This window comes from Diospyros lotus, chromosome 2 (genome assembly GCF_014633365.1).
Source record: "Diospyros lotus cultivar Yz01 chromosome 2, ASM1463336v1, whole genome shotgun sequence".
Lineage (NCBI taxonomy): Eukaryota > Viridiplantae > Streptophyta > Magnoliopsida > Ericales > Ebenaceae > Diospyros > Diospyros lotus.
Window position 1 is genome coordinate 45,234,349 of NC_068339.1, and position 20,690 is coordinate 45,255,038.

The 20,690-nt window shown below is 36.9% G+C and overlaps 3 protein-coding genes across 5 annotated transcripts; 2 read left to right on the forward strand and 1 right to left on the reverse strand.

Annotated features, from left to right (window-relative positions):
- Positions 1-27: 27 nt before the first annotated feature.
- LOC127796075 (U-box domain-containing protein 35-like) lies at positions 28-7,955 on the reverse strand. Of its 2 annotated transcripts, none has more exons than XM_052328138.1 (9): positions 7,556-7,955; positions 6,708-6,799; positions 6,008-6,129; positions 5,083-5,274; positions 4,601-4,916; positions 3,739-3,840; positions 3,199-3,627; positions 1,057-1,827; positions 28-604 (listed from the first exon to the last, which is right to left on the reverse strand). In XM_052328138.1, exons 1-9 carry the CDS (start codon positions 7,731-7,733, stop codon positions 494-496), a joined length of 2,313 nt encoding a protein of 770 aa, XP_052184098.1. In that variant the 5' UTR covers positions 7,734-7,955; the 3' UTR covers positions 28-493. The 2 variants fall into 2 exon arrangements, with proteins under 2 accessions (XP_052184098.1, XP_052184099.1); XM_052328139.1 differs by having other exon boundaries at positions 7,552-7,726.
- A 2,563-nt stretch (positions 7,956-10,518) lies between these two features.
- LOC127795344 (protein phosphatase 2C 16-like) lies at positions 10,519-15,656 on the forward strand. 2 transcript variants are annotated; one of them, XM_052326960.1, is made up of 5 exons: positions 10,519-10,706; positions 11,409-12,291; positions 13,103-13,462; positions 13,553-13,658; positions 15,011-15,656. In XM_052326960.1, exons 2-5 carry the CDS (start codon positions 11,500-11,502, stop codon positions 15,343-15,345), a joined length of 1,593 nt encoding a protein of 530 aa, XP_052182920.1. In that variant the 5' UTR covers positions 10,519-10,706; positions 11,409-11,499; the 3' UTR covers positions 15,346-15,656. The 2 variants fall into 2 exon arrangements, with proteins under 2 accessions (XP_052182920.1, XP_052182919.1); XM_052326959.1 differs by having other exon boundaries at positions 10,519-12,291.
- A 2,402-nt stretch (positions 15,657-18,058) lies between these two features.
- LOC127793723 (40S ribosomal protein S28-1) lies at positions 18,059-20,518 on the forward strand. Its single transcript, XM_052324414.1, has 2 exons — positions 18,059-18,197; positions 19,830-20,518. Exon 2 carries the CDS (start codon positions 19,831-19,833, stop codon positions 20,026-20,028), a length of 198 nt encoding a protein of 65 aa, XP_052180374.1. The 5' UTR covers positions 18,059-18,197; position 19,830; the 3' UTR covers positions 20,029-20,518.
- Positions 20,519-20,690: the final 172 nt, after the last annotated feature.

The window sequence follows — 20,690 nt, forward strand, 5'->3', positions numbered from 1 at the left end:
GTGGGGCCTATATACTGCAATCTTTGTTAGATGGATTACAAATACGAGGAGAGAAGGCAAAAGTGATTCATTTCCTTTTAAAGTATCTGGGACTTACATTCATCTAAGAAGAAAGAAATTAGGGTACTACTTCATGTTGATCATGCAAGATTTCCCTGTTCTGTCACAGAAAGGTTTAGGAATCTAGGTGCCAATGACTTCCATAAGCAAGAAAACCTCAATCAAAAAGAAGAATCATAACCCACTCCGACAACTCAAAAGCCACAGTGCAAACAGCTACTCAAAGTTCCAGTCAGTTCGTTTGAGCTTCTAATTTTGAAGCAGATTGTTGCCCTTAATTTTCTCTGCCGGGCAATCCATGAAGATACATTTTGAAGGTACCAGATGGTGAGCCTTCCAAATAAATACTCCATGATTTCCATTTGGAGAGAGAGAGTGTTTTGAATTGGTAGGGAATCAAACCTGCCTTCGATCACAACCCAGTTCTTGAACTTCACTGTCTAGTCAGTTCGGCACTCGGCCTTCCACTGCCACTGCCTTCTTTTAAGGTTGACCTACACTTGATATCTGATGCTCGTCTTCCACCGTTTGTTTTGCCAGCTTCCTGGTCACGGATATTACAAAAGGAAGTGAATGTCAGTGCCTGAAAATAGCTCTCCTTCTAATGTTGGTAGAATAATTGAATGTGGTTGGAATTGGAGATGCATTCGTAGTTAGTTTACTCATATCTTCTCTGGCTTCTAACAAAAATCACTTTGGATGAAAATGAAATGATTCTGATCTTCTATAAATGTCACAAAGAGTTTATCAATCACTTGAAGCTGACAACAAATACTGTCATTCATGAAGAAGATTTAAAAACTGTAAATTTAAGAAACGGCATCCTAGTTTCTTTCTTGTACAGGCATTATTCTTAATAGCCATAATCAGAATGCCTTCTTTTCCTCTCTTATTATGTGGAAAATGGATAGAATTTGGGGCGGGTCTTATAATCTGCACGATAAAAGTGCATGGAAATCAAACCTCAGTTCAGCAAGATTCAGAATGATAACTAACCTGACTAAATTCTGGTCTCACTTTAAAACTGGAATAACTGAAAGAAACCCCGGTTGTGATTCTGCCGCAATTAGTGGCTTCATCGTCAGACCCAAGGTCGCTAAGTCGCTGGAGTTCAGGCAATATGACTGAACTGAGGTCTGGCCTGTCCTTCTTCCTCAGCTCACAACACTGCAAAGCCAATTTAGCAAATGACAACACCTCTTCAAAAGGCCAATCGTCCACTGTCGGATCAAGTATCTCTGATAGTGTTCCTTTCTCAATTGCATTTTCAACATGGTGGGCCAGAGCCATTGGGGGCCTTCCTGTAATTATTTGTAACAAAATGATGCCAAATGAATATATATCTGATTTCACACCCAGCAACCCACTTTGTTGATACTCCGGATCAATGTAACAAAATGTCCCAGCTGCTGCTGTGAGTCGATACTGAGTGACGCTATCAGCCACAGATGGTGGAACTAACTGAGCTAAACCAACATCGCTTATCTTGCTCACGAAGTTTCGGTCTAAAAGAATATTGGCAGGCTTGAGGTCTCGGTGCACCAAGGGCTCTGGCTTTGTTTGGTGAAGGAAAAGAAGACCTGTGGCAATCTCAGCAGCTATTCTGAATCGCATTTGCCACGGAAGTGGAGGAGTGTTGTTTTTCCTGAAAATCCTGTCTTCTAAGGTGCCATTTTCCATGTACTCATAAACAAGGCATCCAGAATCAGGGCAGGCACCTAGAAGAAGAACCATATTAGGATGTCTGATGTAGCTTAGCACCTCAACCTGCATCAAGAAAATAATAATAGATAGATGAGAAGGTTAGATGCTAAACAAGGTGGCACTGAATGGATAACAGTGAGTAGCTTTTTTCCAAGTTCAATCATCAATTAATACGATCTTCGTTCAAGAAATTTTCTAAATAATTATGAAAAGAGATACCTGACTAACTGGACATAAATAAATTAATTAAAATATCATGAAGTGGCTAACTATTGCAGATAGCGCATGTTCTTTCTTTTGATCTTTTTTGGTTTCCTTCGTTTATTTCACTAAATTCCTCGAAATAGAGAAGTAGTGGCGAGCTCAGGTTGTCTCAGCTGTAAATGTTTGTTGGAATGCATCAGGTAACTGGCTTAAATTACGCACTTTTGGCCTTACAAGTAGAATTCTAATAAAAAATAGTATAATACTCTTACTCTTACTTTTGTAGGTGCTAAGTTTTGGACAGGTCTGGATATCATTGGAGATTGTAGAGAATTACATTTTCTGGTTCCAGGTCACCAAGAACTACTTAGGCAAGTTCTGTTCTGTAATTGTTATTCTTTTTTGAGATCAACTTTCTCATCAACTTTGATGAAGCAAATTCTTTTACCTCAAGTAAGAACTCCTTTATATGCATGATCTCTATGTAACAAAGAGAAAGCCAGTTGTTGAACAATAACAGTGTCATGATACCTTTCGAAGTGCCAGATGCTAGAGGCATGATCAATAATTGAAGCAGATTAACGTTTTTGCAATTAAAGAAACAGTACCAGATTCTGTTAAAAATGTTCTGAATCTTGGACATGAGAATATTCTTACAGTTGGAGCAAGTTCATGATCAGTTCAAAGGAACTTGAGTTTGTGGGCTTCCTTTTTAAGTTCAAAAATGAGGTATACCCCTTTTCATTTGATGTATATACAAATAGAGAATATGAACAGACAGAATAAAAACAAGAGGAAGATGAAAATAGATTTCTGTAGAAGATCTTCACCAGATAGGCTTAAGAAGATGGAGCCTCGACCATCTGGTAGAACCTTATCCTCTACCTAAATGTGGAATTTCTAGGTTTTTAGAAATTTAGTTTTGAAAAGAAGTAGAACATGAAGCTGGTGGTTTTTAGAACAATTGGCTAGAAGTCGTTCTAAAATGGCCATTTCAAAAGGCACCTTAATGACAGGTCTTAATTCTGGGAAGTTGATCCTATGAATTAAATGTTATACCTTTTTCTATATGTTACAGAAGAAACTAGAGTACATGCTAGTTTTTCCAAATACTTCCATTGAGACTTTTGTCTATTGACTAAACCTAGAATCAGTCACGGATTAGCATAGCCTGTAAGATATTATCCATATGGCATGCATCTAGTATTGGGGAAAGAAACATAGTAATACCTCTCGTTGAAATTGTGTTTTCCCTTCTGACATGTCTGCCTTTAGAACCTTAATGGCAACAGCTGTGTGGTCAAGAAAGGCTTTATAGACAGGTCCATATCCACCTTCACCAATCTTAAATGAACTGGAGAAGTTCCCTGTTACTGTTTTAATATCCTCAATGGTGTATTTCCTATACCTGATTTCAGAACATGCCAATGAATCCATAGCTTTCTTCCTCTCCTCTGCCTCTTTTATGGCCTTCATCTCTGCGTTCTTTCGCTTCTGGACCTCCAGTTCTGCTAGCCGTTGTGCCATCTGTGCCATTTCAAGGGCAGCCTTGGTTTTCTGCTTTTCCATCTCGATACAAGCCAATGCTGCCATTTGAGCTTGCATGGCTGCCTCTAGCTTACGTGCCTCCTCTGTCTTCCATTGATCAATCTCTTTTGCCTGGGAATGGAATACAAGTAAGTTGTTGTCATATTTGGGAAAACTTACTTCAAGCTAATTTCTACATACAAGCTAGGAAACAGCCATCTAGGCGGAGTCAAGATTTTTAACCTTCTCCTTCGCACCAACTGCTTCTTTGCAAGCTGAATTGTACATATCCATGGTTTGCTTCAATTCAAGTTTTAATCTCCTCATTTCAGTCTCTACTTCCCTCTGTAATGTTCGCATCAAATGATTAGTGCATTATCACTTCAGCCTTCTCATTAGCAACAGCAATATAAAACAAGCAATGCAAGCATAGAGTGTAAGCAATATCATTGTCAGTGCACATTCTTTAATTTTGCAACATTTTGAAACAAATTCGCCACTGCATCCACAGTATAGGAGTTAAAATGAAGAGAACAAGACAGCTTCAAGAAAATCCTTTAATCTAATTTTGCGTGCCCATGGATTGGCTTGAGAAGTTCCTGGGTGCCACAGAAATGACACCCAACAAAGTTATATGCAGTAAAATCTAGAAAATTCTTGTTGGCAAAATAATAACAACAATAAATAGATCTAGAAATTTTTGAAAATACGGATTTTTCTAGACCAAAACTTGAAAAACCTGTTGATTCTTTTAATTAATTTCAGGAAACAAAAGATGACACCACAAATATGATTAAGCAAAGAACTGATTTTATATGCAATATGTTATTTAAAGCAAAACAAGACAAAATAATATATTAACTATTAAATAACATATTTTATATCCAATAAGTTATTTGCTTAAACATATTTGCAGACTTAAGTTTTGTTTTAGAAGCTGTTACATGAGTAGAATATGAATCTTTATACCAACTACACAACAACAAAAAACTAATAGTAAATCAAATTTCACACCGTTAGAAACTACAGGCGTCAGCCAAAAAAATTCCTATGTGAATAATGACTATATCTTGTTTCCAGACAATTGCTAGCATAATGAACTTACTGAGACTTGGGAGGGCACAGAGCTTCTGGAAATATCTGATATTCGGGAATTGTCAAAACTTTCATCAGAAAATTCAGTTGATAGCACACCAGGTGATCCTGGATAATCATTCATTTCTGCATTGGAATCTCGAACAGTTGAACTCCCTTTTTTGAGAACTGGGAGATTAAGATTGCTCCTTGAGTCTGGAGGTGAAGAAACTCCAAGGCCTATTGATTGTCCAGTAGAGAGTGAAGTTGGTCGATTAAGCTCACTGTTCATCTCAAATGACATTCTCTCTGAGCTTCCACCTTTCCGACTCCCACTTGTAGGACCTCTGTATTAGGAAAATGTAAAGAAAAAAATTTGAGAAGCATAAGCATTTTAATATGGAAAGATTTAGGAAACTTGGTTTAACATTTGGCCTGTGGAACAAGTTGGTCTTATGACATGAGTGGTACTATGCATGCTTAGTTCCTGCAATTTTCCAAATTTTGACTCACCTATATGAATCATCATATTGATTGCCATCTGCTGAAAATCCTGTTTGAGAAGATCGCTTGGAAGCAAGTGCACTACTGCCTTTGACAGGTACCTTGGCATGCTGAACTTTCCCTCTTGATATGACATACACTGTACAAAAGTCCGGTACAATTTTGCACAAACTAGTTGGTACATCAGGATTTCTAAATGCCCTGTATGGAGACAACGAATATAGTATCAATTAAAGAGATAAAAGAAAAGGAAGCTCTGAAAAGTCAAGATTCCTAGATGAGTCCTAAAGATAACCAGGACCAATATAGGCAGTATGCAGACTGATCAGCCCATGTACCAAGTCATTCCATTCTAGATAAACATAGTGTTTTGTGAGTAACAAGAAAATTGTTGTTGTAAGAAAATTTTGCATGATGTATCATCGATATTAGCTCATCACTTCATTAAGAAAATTTTGCATGACATATCATTGATATTAGCTCATCACTTCACTATACTTCTTTATCAAGAAAAGTATAAGGTAAATATAGGTTAGTTCATTGTACCACATTTACACATGCAAAAGGATGAAAAAAAATTAGTTACCGATATTAGTTCATTATACCTCTTATCAAGCAAAGTATAAAGCAAATTTATGCTAGCTCATTATGCCACTTTTGTATATAAGCAAACAGATGATAAAGAATTAATTCTCAGTCTTACTCTGCTTTGTTTCTGCTTCGTTTAACAGATAAGCTATATAAATTCAGTCCTCTGGCAAAAGAGAACAACCGAATATATTTGCCTTCATGAACTTAGGAATGATGGTGAATGGTAGAATTTTCGTCTGAATTTCTGAAATTATTTAACTCAAATCATTTTAAGATAACTGGAATGTTTAATAACTGAGACATTAAGGTCTATTTGAGAGAGAGGGAAGGAGGGAAAGAATACCTTGCTAGAGCAGTGCGATTGGAAGCACCAAGGACAATAGTGCTGATGGATGAGCGACGGATGAGATCAACTAAGCCTCTTGAAATGTCAACATCATGGAGGACCACCTCCACTGCTCGAACCTGAGTTTACCATGGGCATGAAATCAGACATAGCTAGTCAGAAGTAATGCTAAAGTTCACAGGTTTTACTGGAAAACTTGTTCAGTTCTATTGTCTTATTTATCCATGCTATATGAGCTTCCACTTATTTTTCTTCAAACATTTAGCCCACTTGCTAATTCACAAACAAAGCTAATTTCTTTCTTAAGAGGCTATATGCATTGTAGTCAGTCAAGTGTCTGTTTTCTTCAAGCATTTCGAAAACTAAATGAGTTTTCTGACATCAATCCCACTAATTTTTCCAGTTATCTTTGAGAAAGTACATTGAGCCACAGAGAATGACATACACATCCCAATCCTGAATTTTAAGCTATTGGTCCACCATTTGCATTTCAGCAAACATGACAAATGAACAATGAAATGAATAAGCAAGCATGGTAAGCATGCAACTAACTCTAGCTTCTTGTAATGATATTTATGTAGCCTTAGAGGAGATTCAAAAGTCTATCTTGAACCTTATAAATTGACGGGGAAAAAGAAGAAAAGGAAAGCAGTTGCTGCTTCCATGTTAGCTAAATTAGGAAGTTCCATTTAGTTACCCCTTTGCGAGCACAGTATCCTCGATAAGGAAGGAAGAATTGTTTCATTTCAGTGTCCGTTGGTGAGCGGCCTCCTCTAGGAGCAGAGTCTTCTGCAAAACCAAATCAAACACATCAAAATTGATTACTACATCAATAAGATGTCAATCATAATGATACTTCCAGAATTCTAATAAACATTTTCTTTTGCGATTTTTTGAGCTTGTCAGGGATTCAAAACCCATCGATTTAGGGTGTGGATAACGCCCACATTGGCAAATTTTCCCATTAAGGTTAGCCACTATCCTAATGGGTGGCTCTTTGAATAGATATGAGCCTATGAGGTGAATGTCCGTTATGAATATATACAGGATAAGTGAGAGGTCATATATATCTCCATGTATATCTCTCTCACCACAGGACAAACGAGAGATAATATATGTGTGTGTGTGTGTGTGTGTGTGCGCGCGCATCACCAGTTCTATATATGCTCACCCTTTTGTTGTCTCTAGAATTTTCTCTATCAATATAATTATCCAAGAGTGAGGCTCTGTGGTAATTTATACAGCGTAAATCTGTGACGGTTCTAGTAATAATCATTCAGCTGAGCCAAGAAGATTTATTGACTCACCGGAAGCGTTGTATTACGAGAGGGATCCTAACCACAAACAAGGTACGCACATGATGTTCTTTTTTATTTCATATTTACGATGATTAACATCATCGCTACCCTGATTATAGCAACAAAGGAGGTTTTCATTTCTCCACAATCTCAACATTCGAAATTGTCTCCGAATTGTGAAAAGATACATTTCCATCGATTCAAGGACAATGATATAAAGTGACGATTGAAAGAGCAAGGTACCTACTGGATTGGAAGCTTTGGATCCTGACATGGACAAGAATCACAGTAGAGTCCTTCTCCAATAGGTTTTCTACGGCCCATCGGACGGCAAATTGGCTGTTCCTGTCATTATCTATTGCTATGGCGGTGGTGACGAGGCCTTCTTCTCCATTCTGCGACGACGATAATGATGGAGATGCCATGTCCAGAATCGGAGGCGCCACCGCCACTCCGCCGCCGAATCGAGATGGAATCGCCTTAAACCACAAGCATTACAGCCACAACGATCGAACAACAACAAAGATAAAAGGAAATTGAGTAAAATCCGTTTCGATCTTCGATCCATTCCTATTTTTGGAGTTCTCCTGAATCGTGGCTAAATTTGACTCCCAAGTATCAAGCCGTTTGCATCAACTCCACGAACCTCAAACCACACACAAATCCTATGATTTCTTTTTATATAATTGAATAAAAATTATATATATTGGATTCACAACCTCAACAATAATAAACAATACATTAAATCTCCATGTTTATCGAGTTATATTGCCACATAAATTTTAATTTATAGACCATCTTTAATTTATTTACTCGTTTATTTATGTGATCGAGAAGACAAAGTTTGCATAAGACATGTTAATATGTTATAATCTCGTAATTTTTATCACCTTTTATAAATTTTGATACTCGAATAAAATAATTAATCACTAAATATTTACTGTAAGATAATTAAAAACTTTTATAATCTACCAAAGAGATAATCCAAATATAATTTTTACTAAAGATCTTATATAAAACGTGACTAAACATAGTCACAACGTGGTGTTAGAAACTCGAGTCATGCTCATTAATGGCCAAGGGCATCAGATCTCACCACATGGTGGGTCTAGATACATTTCGAGTAATATTTAGATTAACTCATTAAGATCATATTACATGATGATTTATCACTAGTTAATACCTATCATTCAACTTGAAAATAAATTAATCATGTTATCAATAATTTTGGGGAAGCCAAATTTGTAGCAAATGGTTCGGGTTAGGTAGGACATTTATTTTTGCTGGGTTATCATATGTGAGAGTTAGGGGTGTTCGCGATGCGATTTGGCCGATCTGAATCATTTTCAGCACGCCAAACTACTAGTGTGATTTGACCGGTTTGAATCATTTTCAACACGTCAAACTGCTAATGCGGTTTTTCAACTAAATCAGACTGTGATCTGGTTTGGATTCGGCCAAACCACACCAAACCAGACCGCATTTGCGGTCTGGTTTGGTACGGTTTACCGCGATTTGAAATGTTACTTAAAATCACTAAAAAATATATTTAAAAATGGTAAATAAAGATACAAATATTGGTAAATAAAGACAATTAAATGTAAATAAATAAGAGCAAAAAATAAAGATAAAATAGTGTAAAAAATAAATAGGATGGGGCTGCCAATTATTATATTTTTATAATAATATTTTTCTTATAATTTTTTATTTTTTATTTTCTTGGGCGGTTCCAACTGTCCAAATCGCAAACTGCGCGGTTTGGACATAATCCAAACCGTTTTCGACCGCAAAAAAAAAAAAAATCGATTGGTTCGATTTTGTTTGGTTCAGTTTGACCAGTTTTCGCGGTACACCGATTTTTTTAAACACCCCTAGTGAGAGTAATGTTAAATAGATGTTTGTGGTTCTTTAAAAGCATATGGATATTAATTTTTTAGGTTTCACGGAAATAAAAATAATAAATAAATATGATACGAAGCAAAAACAAATAAATAATATTTTTTCAAAAAAAAAAGAAACTCAGATAAATGTATAAATAAAAATATATAGAGACATTTTTTAAAATATAATTGTTAATATAAAAAATGATAATAATAGTTATTTATATAATCTATAAATTATCACTTATTAATTAAAAATAAATAATAAATTTAAAAAATCAAATATAATACAAACAACCCAATAAGTGTTTTTGATTTTTTCATAATATTATAAATGATTCCAAAATATTTTTAAAATTAAAAAACGACTCAAAAACCTTTTTTTTTACTTTTTTTTTTTTTGATATTTTAAAAACGAAAACGTTTATAAATATTTCTAAAACTCTGAAACAACACCCACAACACGTTTTTATGTATCATGGATTAGTTTTTGGTCAATTTAGTCGGGATTCTTATATAATATTATTTTTATAATTAAAATTTTAATATTTCTAAAATGAAAAAAAAAAAAGGGAAAACATGCATTGCGTTGTTAGTACAAACGAGCACTCGTTTGGGTTGGGCATGGTGTAATGAATATTTTTTGTGTATTAGTAATTAATTAATTATAATAAGTCAATTATGAAATATTTTTTATTAGAATAATATTAAATAAGATCAGATGTTACGTCATGCCTTCACTTTCATAACTGTCACATATACATTTAGAAAACTATATAATAACTCACCCTGTCACTGCCATCTCGACTTTGTACATTAAGTTCTAATATTTATTTATTAATTGATGTGACATAAAATATAATATATTAATGTAAAAATATTATTAAAAATATGGAGTATAATTTTAGTTATAGCCCCACGAAGTAGATAGAATTAGATAATGAAAACATGACCATAGAAGTTAAAGCTAGAAAGAATTAAGTTTATCAAAATGAAACCCAGATGGGCGAAAACGAAAAGAGTCAGAACTGGGGGGGGTGATAAATGTAATTTCGAAAATGGAGGGGGGAACATCTGCAATTGTCAAAGCACGAGGGGGAGGTTCGTGCGATGTTATCATTTTCTGGGGGGCTTTGGAATTGCAGTAACACGTGTCACGTGCTGAAGTGTGTCTCGTGAAAAGTCCATGAGGGTCTTTGTTGTCATCCAACCGCCCATTTAGCCCCAGCGTTTTCACTTTCAGTCTCCCCCACCGGGCAATGGCACCGATTGATTGAACTTTTTAGATAATTTTGCATCAAAAAAAGATAAATTCACTCACCACGTGTCACCTACCGATGCAAATCCAATGCCAAAAGCAGCATTCAATTCCCCTCTAAACTACACTACCTCTCTCTCTCTCTCTTCCTTCTCTCTCTCACGCACACACCAAAAACCAGCCACATAGCAAGGAAAATCTAGGAAACATAGCCATTACTGCCTCTATTTGGAGATTCCAGCTTCTGGGTTCCTCAATTGGTAAGCAATTTCTCCCGTAGTTTATGTGTTTCAGTTGTTCTGGGAGGCTCCAAGAGATCAAATATATATATATATATATTTGGTGTGTTTGATTGTTGGATGTGTTTGTTGGGGGAAGAAGAAAAGTGGAGGTGACTCATATTTCAAGAGGCTGAGGTGGGTTGCCTCAGATCCATGAAACCCAAGATTTATGTGATGGGAAAAACAAAGAAAACAAAGCAGGTCCGTCTTTTTAGGGCACCCTTATGAATCTTGGGACCAGGTTACCTTTTCCTAGGTTCTTTCTCATGACCTTATTAAGATGTGGATAAGGTTTTGGAGTTGGTTGTTTCATATGTTCAAGAGTATTTAAGGGTTGGTAGTTCTAGGAAGAATGAATCTGAGAATTGCTAGACCTTGAGAGAAATTCAATTCTGTTCGTCTACTTATGGAAAGCTGGATCCCTTCTTGTCCACCAGATCTGATTTACATATTCAAAATTTTCCTATCTTAAGCTTACTCCAGTTATCAGTTCGCTCTCCCAGTCCATGGTTTACTTTTCTTCTCTTGCCACATCCCCCCCCCCCCCCCCCCCCCCCAAAGAAACAGAACTTTAATGGATCTTTAGTTTATTCGACCTATGATCTTCTCTAGTTTGTATTTTCGTTCCTCGCCCTAAAAGTTGTGGGTCACTGATTTTTGTCCCAAATTCATTGCTTGAAGGGCATGTACGAATGGGCCAGTTGTAGCTATGAATTTAGGGATGTTTTTGGGAGCTGCTTAACTTGTTAGCAATATACACACAGCGGGTTTGATGGAAGAGATGTCTCCTGCAGTTGCAGTTACACTAAGTTTGAGCAACCAAATATGTGATAACTCCGGTATTGCTAGTCATGTTGAAATTACGCGGCTCAAGCTGGTGACTGAGACAGCAAGCTTGTTATCAGATCCTGGATCGGCACAGTCTACAGAGTCTCTTTTTAGTTGGGGCGGAACTTGCTGTAGTCTAGAAAGCCGTGTTGATGATGGAACCATGGCAGCACGAGAGGAAGAAATTGGAGAAAAATCTGATTTACCGGAGAATGTAGCCAAAAGTGAAGGCGGTTGGATTGCTGGAGGTGGCATCATTCAGGAAAGTGAGGAAGATGCAATTTTGACTGGTGGAGAGGATCCAAGTGGAATTGTTTGTGAGGAATTGGTAACTGTGGATGCTAGTTCTGCAATAAGTTTGCCAATAGCTGTGGAAATTGAGGAAACTGAAAAAGGTCAAATTGTCAGTAAGGTTATAAGTTTGGGGGAACCAAGTAGTCAGCAGTCTACCATTGATCTCTTAACTGTAGCAGCAAGTGGCCGTGAAATTGCAAAGGTCCGAATTGGCAAAGGAGGCAAGAGCGTGTTTGAATTAGATTATGTTCCTCTTTGGGGTTCTGTATCTATTCGTGGACAAAGACCAGAGATGGAAGATACGGTTGTAGTTGTTCCTCAGTTTATGAAGGTTCCCATCAAAATGTTTGTTGCTGATAACGTGATTAATGGACTGAGCCAGAGTTTGGGTCATATGACCACACATTTTTTTGGAGTATATGATGGTCATGGGGGCTCCCAGGTATTTTTTTGCCTACTAGCATTTGACTTCTTTGAGACTAAGATGTGATGATTCTATGAATTTGAATATGATTCTGCATCAATTCACTATTAAGCTCGTGACGCTCATCTTGTTAGACTTTTCTTTTTACTTATAGTTATTGGATCTTTTCTTTTACTTATTTATTTTGTGAAATTGTGAGAGTTCTTAAAAATGGTTGGACAGTAAAAATTCATGTAGCAGACCCCAACAAGACCTGTCAGTAGCCAGACCCAGCCCAGGTCTGATAGGGCTAGACCTCCTATGCATCTGGTACGTATCTGCAAAAAGTAAGAATTCATGCAGCCAACATCACATAGTGGGATTAAGGCTTGATTTGTTGTTATTGTGTCCTTTACTTATATAGCAATATATCCACTATAGCATCATTCTCAACTAATACACTCATATTTTGCACATGGTGCTTCTCTGTCCATTTTTGCACCATACAAAGGAACTGGTTTTATGGGTATTCAATAAAACTTCTATTTTAGCTTTAAAAGAATTTTACAATTACATAAAATGTTAGAAGCGTGTCTTCACCTTTTTTGTGAGTAGTATCATCACTCATGTCTCCTTATTTTGAGTAACTGACTTGAGTATTCTTGGAATAACTTGATTGTCAAGTCTCGAAGTTAGTTCATAACCCATTATTGTTATTGCACTCAGAAGAATGACCAAAATGCATGCTGTGCTATTCCCTGAATACATATTATCATCCTGTGTTCCCAAATTTAAAAATAATTTCCTAGTCCCAGAGTTGTTCGATGAACTAGAGGCTTTTCCCCTTCAGGTTGCAAACTATTGTCGTGATCGTGTTCATCTTGCATTGTCCGAGACATTAAAGGATATTGAAACCAGTTTAGTTGAAGAAAGTATGAGGGATGCTCAGCAGGTTGAGTGGCAGAAAGCCTTTACCCATTGCTTTCATAAGGTTGATGATGAAATTGGAGGAGAAGCTAGCAGAGATACTGCCACAGACAATCAAGATGCCTCTGATGATTCCTTTGAACCTGTTGCCCCAGAAACTGTTGGGTCTACTGCTGTAGTGGCATTAATCAGTTCATCCCATATTATAGTGGCAAACTGCGGTGACTCTAGAGCAGTCCTCTATCGTGGCAAAGAACCCATGGCATTATCAACTGATCATAAGGTAAGGCATGGCTTTGAATGTTTTTCTTCTCATTATCATTAATGATTGAAGATCCTTGTGGAGAAACCAATCCCGATATGTTTTTATCAGCCAAACAGGGAGGATGAATATGCAAGGATTGAAGCATCCGGAGGCAAAGTGATACAGTGGAACGGACACCGTGTTTTTGGTGTTCTGGCAATGTCAAGGTCCATTGGTAAGTGTTCTTTCAATTGTAATCTTCTAGCGACTACATGGTTGGTGTGTGAATGTGGTGCATGTGTGTTTACACTTCCAGATGTGGCAGTGTGTTCACCTTTCCTGCTTTAACCATGTACCAGTTACTTGGAACTGTAGGTGTATTTTGCTGGTTATTTACTTCTTTCAAATCCATGCTTATGGCCTTGCACAGAGGGGCTTGTTTATCGCTGTTTTTCCTTAGATGAAAACCAAAAACGTTGGTTCAATACTACAAATGGAGAGTTTGTTTTATTCCCCATTTGTCTGCCAAAACTGTATACTCCTTGATGCTGAGCTCCCTACTCACAAATTAATCACATATTTTGCTTTTAAATAGTAAGATGTATCTTAAAGGGTATTCACCCGAAATAATAAATTCACGAATTAATTGAACAGAAAGAGACGAGGAACAAAACGACAAAATCCAGCTCACGAACATATTCTGTTATTTCCGTTCATTTACATGCACTGTTTAGGGTTTCTCTTTTCTACGCGCTATGTAGATTCCTTGATGCTGAGCTCCCTACTCACAAATTAATCGCATATTTTACTTTTAAATAGTATGTATGTATCTTAAAGGGTATTCACCTGAAATAATAAATTCATGAATTGATTGAACAGAAAGAGACAAGGAATAAAACGACAAAATCCTTCACTCGAACATATTCTGTCATTTTCGTTCATTTACATGCACTATTTAGGGTTTCTCTTTTCTGTGCGCTATGTAGATTCCTTGATGCTGAGCTCCCTACTCACAAATTAATTGCATATTTTGCTTTTAAATATTATGTATGTATCTTAAAGGGCATTCACCCAAAATAATAAATTCATGAATTGATTGAACAGAAAGAGAAGGAATGAAACGACAAAATCCTTCACACGAATTTATTCTGTTATTTCCGTTCATTTACTTGCACTGTTTAGGGTTTCTCTTTTCTACGCGCTATGTAGATTCCTTGATGCTGAGCTCCCTACTCACAAATTAATCGCATATTTTGCTTTTAAATGGTATGTATGTATCTTAAAGGGTATTCACCTGAAATAATAAATTCACGAATTGATTGAACAGAAAGAGACGAGGAATAAAACGACAAAATCCTTCACACGAGCATATTCTGTTATTTTCGTTCATTTACATGCACTGTTTAGGGTTTCTCTTTTCTACGCGCTATGTAGACTCCTTTGCAAAGTTTATTTATTCGTCCAACCTGAGAATTGCACTTGTGCTTGCTACTCTTTAAAAGTCAAGAATGCATGCATAACATGCATTATAATCCTTTGGATTTCGACTGTTTGTAGTGATATTGACTGAACCATGATCTGGCACAGGCGATAGGTACTTAAAACCATGGATCATACCCGAACCAGAAGTTACATTCACTCCCCGGGCAAGAGAAGATGAGTGCCTCATTTTGGCGAGTGACGGGTTGTGGGATGTCATGACAAATGCTGAAGCCTGTGATGTGGCTAGAAGGCGGATTCTGCTGTGGCACAAGAAGAATGGCGACACACCTCTTGCGCCAAGAGGCCTAGGAACCGACCCTGCAGCGCAGGCAGCAGCTGACTACCTTATGACACTCGCGCTGCAGAAGGGAAGCAAAGACAACATCTCAGTTACCGTCGTAGACCTGAAAGTTCAAAGGAAGTTCAAGAGCAAGTCATGATGTGGGTTCTCCTGTAGTCTCGATTGAAGACTGGACCGAATTGTATTCAGTCTTGAACCGGACTGGATCAAAATTTAAACAACCCTAATTAGCTTGGTCCATTCATTTTTCAAGAGGGCCTAACATGTATGATGATAGCCAATATATGTTTTTCTGGTTTGGACTTTAACCTTGATGTTTCCTTAGTAATGGCTCTGTATATATCAGCTCCTATGAAGCTGCTGGGATTCAGGAAAAGTGGCCAAAAGAATAAAATTAGGTACTAAATATTTGATGCAAGCTTACTTTATACAAGGAAGGAGTACCCAAAATGTCATCATAAGGGGGACCTTTGTTGTGGCTGGATTTAAGAGGACATATTTGCATTTTTATTTTTTTATGAATATATATCTATCCCTACAATGTGGGTTTAAGGCATTTTGGTCAATTCATTCAAAAATTAGTACGAGTAAATGGTTAACATAGTAAGATTTTGGAGGTACTTGCAAGTTTCTCCACAAAAGCTTTCAATGCTTTTTTTCACGAAATAGTTTTATTTATTTTTAGTTAAAAAGTTCTTCCAACCATAAGACCCTTTATGAGTAAGATAAAGGAAAATCGAAAGTCAGAGAAAAGTTTCTTGGCAATAAGGGTTCGTTTCTCTTTTAGATTTACCTACTTTATTTATATAAGAGGAGGTTAGTTGACCTATTTTATTTATACGAGAGGAGATTGGTTGGCGTAATATATTTTTTTAATAATACAGATATTTAGTGTAATTTTTAAGACATGATAAGTTTTTTTATTTTATATTTAATGTCAGTATGATATATTTTATTTTATTAAAGTACCCCGGATTATCAATTATTAAAACTGATTTTGTTTAATAAAATACACTTTTCCCTTGCTACGTAATTTCTAAATAGATAGGCTACATTAATATATAGTGTTGTATTTGAACTTATATTGTTATAAAATTTTCTTATGTAATTTCATAAAATTTCTTTTGCACGGTATCTACAACCACACAAAATTATGTGTTTTTCCTTGAATTGTGAAATATTTATTTATAATTATATTTTTTTGTTGATATGAATGGTAATTGTTATTGTCAATATGCAATAATAAATTTATTTGCAGTTAAAGAGTGTATTAGGTATAATCTCTTGTAGACTTGCAAAGAAATAAATTGACTAAGGGTGAATCTCTTACATCAATCTTTCGATACTTAAGTTAGTCTCGTATTTGAAGTATAGAATGTAAAAGGTAAATAGAGTTATAGTTTGCGCAGAATTGTGAGTGTATCTTTACTAAAAAATGAATCATCTATTTATAGATGGGAGGAGACTAATAGGTAAAGGAAGATCCACAATTCTGACGAGTATCTTAAGCTTTTTCTCATATTTATAGGTGATCATCTTAAACACATGATTGATTTCATCATTCACAGTCTCACATGAGTAATGTGTAAAGATTAAGTCTTTAGGGATTTGTAGTTTGTAACATCCCATTCGAGCGATAGGAAGAACCGAAATAACTTACCCTGATGGGCCTACACGAACTTCCCAGGGGGGTCACCCATCCTTGGATTACCCCAGGTCAAGCACGCTTAACTTGGGAGTTCTTTGCCAACATTCAGCCCAAAAGGTATCCAGCTGGTGTTGTTTCCTTTCTTACACTATCCTCGAGATATACTAACTTCTCTGGGCTCTCGGGGTATTACATTCTCTCCCCTTTAAGCACATGACGTCCCCGTCATGCGACCTTACAACTGGTCCCAGACCTTCTCCCCTTGGGGGCTGCCATCCTAGAAGCCTGCCAGAAGCCGCTCTTTGTACAGGCCCTCAAGCCCCGACGCCACTCCCCGCCCTCATTGGACCGCCTTCGCCAAGGGTCGGCTCTGATACCACTTGTAACATCCCATTCGAGCGATAGGAAGAACCAGAACAACTTACCCTGATGGGCCTACACGAACTTCCCAGGGGGTCACCCATCCCTGAATTACCCCAGGTCAAGCACGCTTAACTTGGGAGTTCTTTGCCAACATTCAGCCCAAAAGGTATCCAGCTGGTGTTGTTTCATTTCTTACACTATCCTCGAGATATACTAACTTCTCTGGACTCTCGGGGTATTACATTGTTTCTCATAATGGTTTATCACGTCATCGAGAGAGAGGCTTACAAGTTTGAGTGGCCCATAAGAGTCTCATAAATAATAGAGGTCAAGTGATACATTAATTCCCAATAGGGTTTCTCAAAGGTCTCAAGAAAGACTTTTGGATGAGATCACACCGAGAGATGCATGAATTCTCGAGAGGGTCGCTCGAAGGCCTCAAGAAATGCTATCGGGTGAAGTCACTCAATTTCTCAATTTCAGTTGTTCGACCTCTCATACTTTCAATCATCCGAATTGATGTCCCTTGATCTTTTATCACCTAATAACTTTATACACCTGTGATTTATTTTTCTAAATTTATTTATTCAATAGACTTAACAATTATTTACTAGGTGTAAATGCATATATTTTTAAATTCAATTTTATCCATCTGTTCATTTAGACTAAAACTCTCTACTAAGACTTCATTAATAATTTAATAGTGTCATAGATCTCAATTCTTGTAGATGCCATGTACTATCAAAAGTAAAAAGAAATATTAGTTCAATAACTAACTTTTATAAATCAAAATTTAATAATAATTTTTGGTGTGATTTTTACCCATAAGGATAAGATAGGCTTTACAGATGAACCGCTGGCTATAAAAACGGACGAGACTTTAGGGTTTTCGGTATCTCAAAACTCCTCGGCTGCCTTGGTATTGTTCCGCTTCTCCGGCCGCCGCAACCAGCATTCAGCCTTCCTCCGGCGGTAATCAGGTATGATGGAATTTCGAAATCTTTATCTCTCTCCGTCGAGGTTGATTTCCGAACAGAGTTTCATTCAGTTCTATATATGCACGTTCTTTGCTTGATTCACGGAGAGTTTGCGGCGATCTGGATCGGCGATTCAAACTGTACTCGAGGACATTGTAAATTTGTTTTAGTATTGATCCTGAGCTATTTATTAATTTTCTATGGGCAGAATGGCAACGATGAACCAGACAGCTGCTGGTCTTTTATGTTATTTTTTTCCGTTGTTCTAGCATCTGAAAGCTTACTTGATTGAATTTTCTGACTCCGCAACGGAATCACTAAAGAACTACCAATATGCCTTTTCCTCTTTAGATTTAAAACTTTTGAATTGATCCAATGCTTTTGTTTTCTCGCCCCATTTTCTGTCCTAAATTTTGCCAGTTTTCCTTTGTTCAATCACTACACAACATGTTACAAAATTTAGCTTATTGATCTTTAAAACGACTGCTAGAAGTAAAAGGGTCAAGCGTTGGGGTTTTGTTATTTATTTTTTGTTTTGAGCTTGGTTGAACAATTGACTAGAGAAAGAAAACAATAGTTCCTGAAACTCCCTTGCATTAGCACTATGAAACTGAAATTTGGGCCTAAAACAATTTATCATGTGGCAAAATGGTTAACATCAATTCGCGTCTGTTTGGGCTTCTGTTTCTTCCAAGACTTGGATCTTAACCATTATTCTCCTAAGTTGCCAGATACCTATTTATCTGTTTGTAGTTAATATTCATTAAAGATTGTTGGAAGCCATTTGGTTACTTGTTATGATTATGCAATTCTACCTCGTACGTGACTATTTATATTAAGTTTGGGCATATCATGATGTTGTTTTGTCTTGCTGAAGTCAGTTAAATTGTTCTGAAAAGCTCTCCTCTTAGTGACTTATCTTTTGGCTATTAGTTGTGCTGATTTCTATCTGTTGAGGTTAAGATTTTTTGACAGATCTATACTATATGCATTAAATACATTCTGTTTATGTCTTCTTTTTATCTTCTTTGGTTTGAAGCTGCAAGTTTTGACTGTACTTCTCTAGCTCAACAAGTAGAGATCTTTCTTAATTTAACTGCTCAAGACACGGGGAAAAAATAACCTGTAACATTGATACTATATTCAGTTTCTTCTGTACTGTGTGTCGTCTTACTGTTTTATCATTCCTAATAGCTTGTATGATACTGTCTTTTTCTTAACTATGTGAGATGTGTCTTCTGAAGTTGAAACCCAACAGCACATATGCCCAAATTTGGTTCCTTTCTGAAGGAGTGAGGGAATTAAACTTCTGGAAATTTTCCATCTCTTTGTGTTTTGCACCATTGGCCTCAGGTTGCAGTGTAGCGATTTACTGTTCTTCCAAGGCCACTGTCTCTTGATAGTATTTTAACTATATGCAGGCACACCCTTATAGTTTGATATTAATTTTTGCGCGTAAGAAGGTTTTAGTTTTAGCTAGCCCCCCACCCCACCCCAACAAACAAAAAAGAGAAAAAAAAAAAAAAAAGCACTAACCTGCCTATGGAATCTCACTGCTGGGAGTTTGTTTATGGATCCTACCGTCCCAAGAAAAGATAAAAAAGTTGATTTTGATTTTCTTGTTGGCTCGTGCAGGATGGATTCTCAGATCAAGCATGCGCTTGTAGTGAAAGTTATGGGTCGCACAGGATCAAGGGGACAGGTGACCCAGGTGAGAGTCAAATTTCTTGACGATCAAAACCGATACATCATGAGGAATGTTAAGGGACCAGTGAGAGAAGGGGATGTGCTGACCCTGCTCGAGTCTGAGAGGGAAGCAAGAAGATTGCGCTGATTGCATTGCATTTGTTCTCCTGTGTCATTCAAGGACACAGACTTTTTGCTTTGATGAGTATGAGTATATTAGCTTAAATGCAATACCTGGGATGCGTACTTGCCAAAAACTTTAGTTTGGTTGTTGACTATTGCATGCTTTGTTTAGTTTAGTTAAAAATGCTTGGCTTGGATGATCGTGCTTTGAACATCATGATGGCTTAAGTAATGCTTTCGATTAGTTTAAACCTTTCTTTGGCCTGTACTTGTGCATGTGGTACTGATATGCATGCTGGTGTGTCACTCGCTGCAATTTGAAGGATACGGTCCATGTATGAGTCTATTTTAGGTCATATTGTCATGAACCAGGTTTCTGACCCAAAAGCAATGGGAAAATTCTACGGTACCAGTGGCACTGGTATCCAAGGGTTGTAAACGATGTATTTTACTGCACAAAAGCTTGATGGACAATAGGATGGTTATATGTATGGAAAGCCTTATCTTGTTTTTTTTTTTTCGTTTTTTTATGACGTATGAAACTCGAGAGGTCTCTTGACCACATGTACTGTTTGGTCTAGATTTATTTTACCCTCTTTAAAACCCCATAATTCGTCTATTTTATATCCTTAGGTGAATGAATAGATTCATTATAAGTTGAATCTCGAGGGTTTGGTCTCTCGTATA

Excerpts from the sequence above, each read along its gene's own strand:
- LOC127796075 (XM_052328138.1), bottom strand. The coding sequence starts at position 7,733 with ATGGCATCTCCATCATTATCGTCGTCGCAGAATGGAGAAGAAGGCCTC. Across the intron at positions 6,800-7,555 it reads GATCCAAAGCTTCCAATCCA|AAGACTCTGCTCCTAGAGGA; the intron begins GTAGGTACCTTG and ends TTGGTTTTGCAG. Across the intron at positions 1,828-3,198 it reads AAACACAATTTCAACGAGAG|GTTGAGGTGCTAAGCTACAT; the intron begins GTATTACTATGT and ends TTCTTGATGCAG.
- LOC127795344 (XM_052326959.1), top strand. The coding sequence starts at position 11,500 with ATGGAAGAGATGTCTCCTGCAGTTGCAGTTACACTAAGTTTGAGCAAC. Across the intron at positions 12,292-13,102 it reads ATGGTCATGGGGGCTCCCAG|GTTGCAAACTATTGTCGTGA; the intron begins GTATTTTTTTGC and ends TTTCCCCTTCAG. Across the intron at positions 13,463-13,552 it reads CATTATCAACTGATCATAAG|CCAAACAGGGAGGATGAATA; the intron begins GTAAGGCATGGC and ends TGTTTTTATCAG.
- LOC127793723 (XM_052324414.1), top strand. The coding sequence starts at position 19,831 with ATGGATTCTCAGATCAAGCATGCGCTTGTAGTGAAAGTTATGGGTCGC.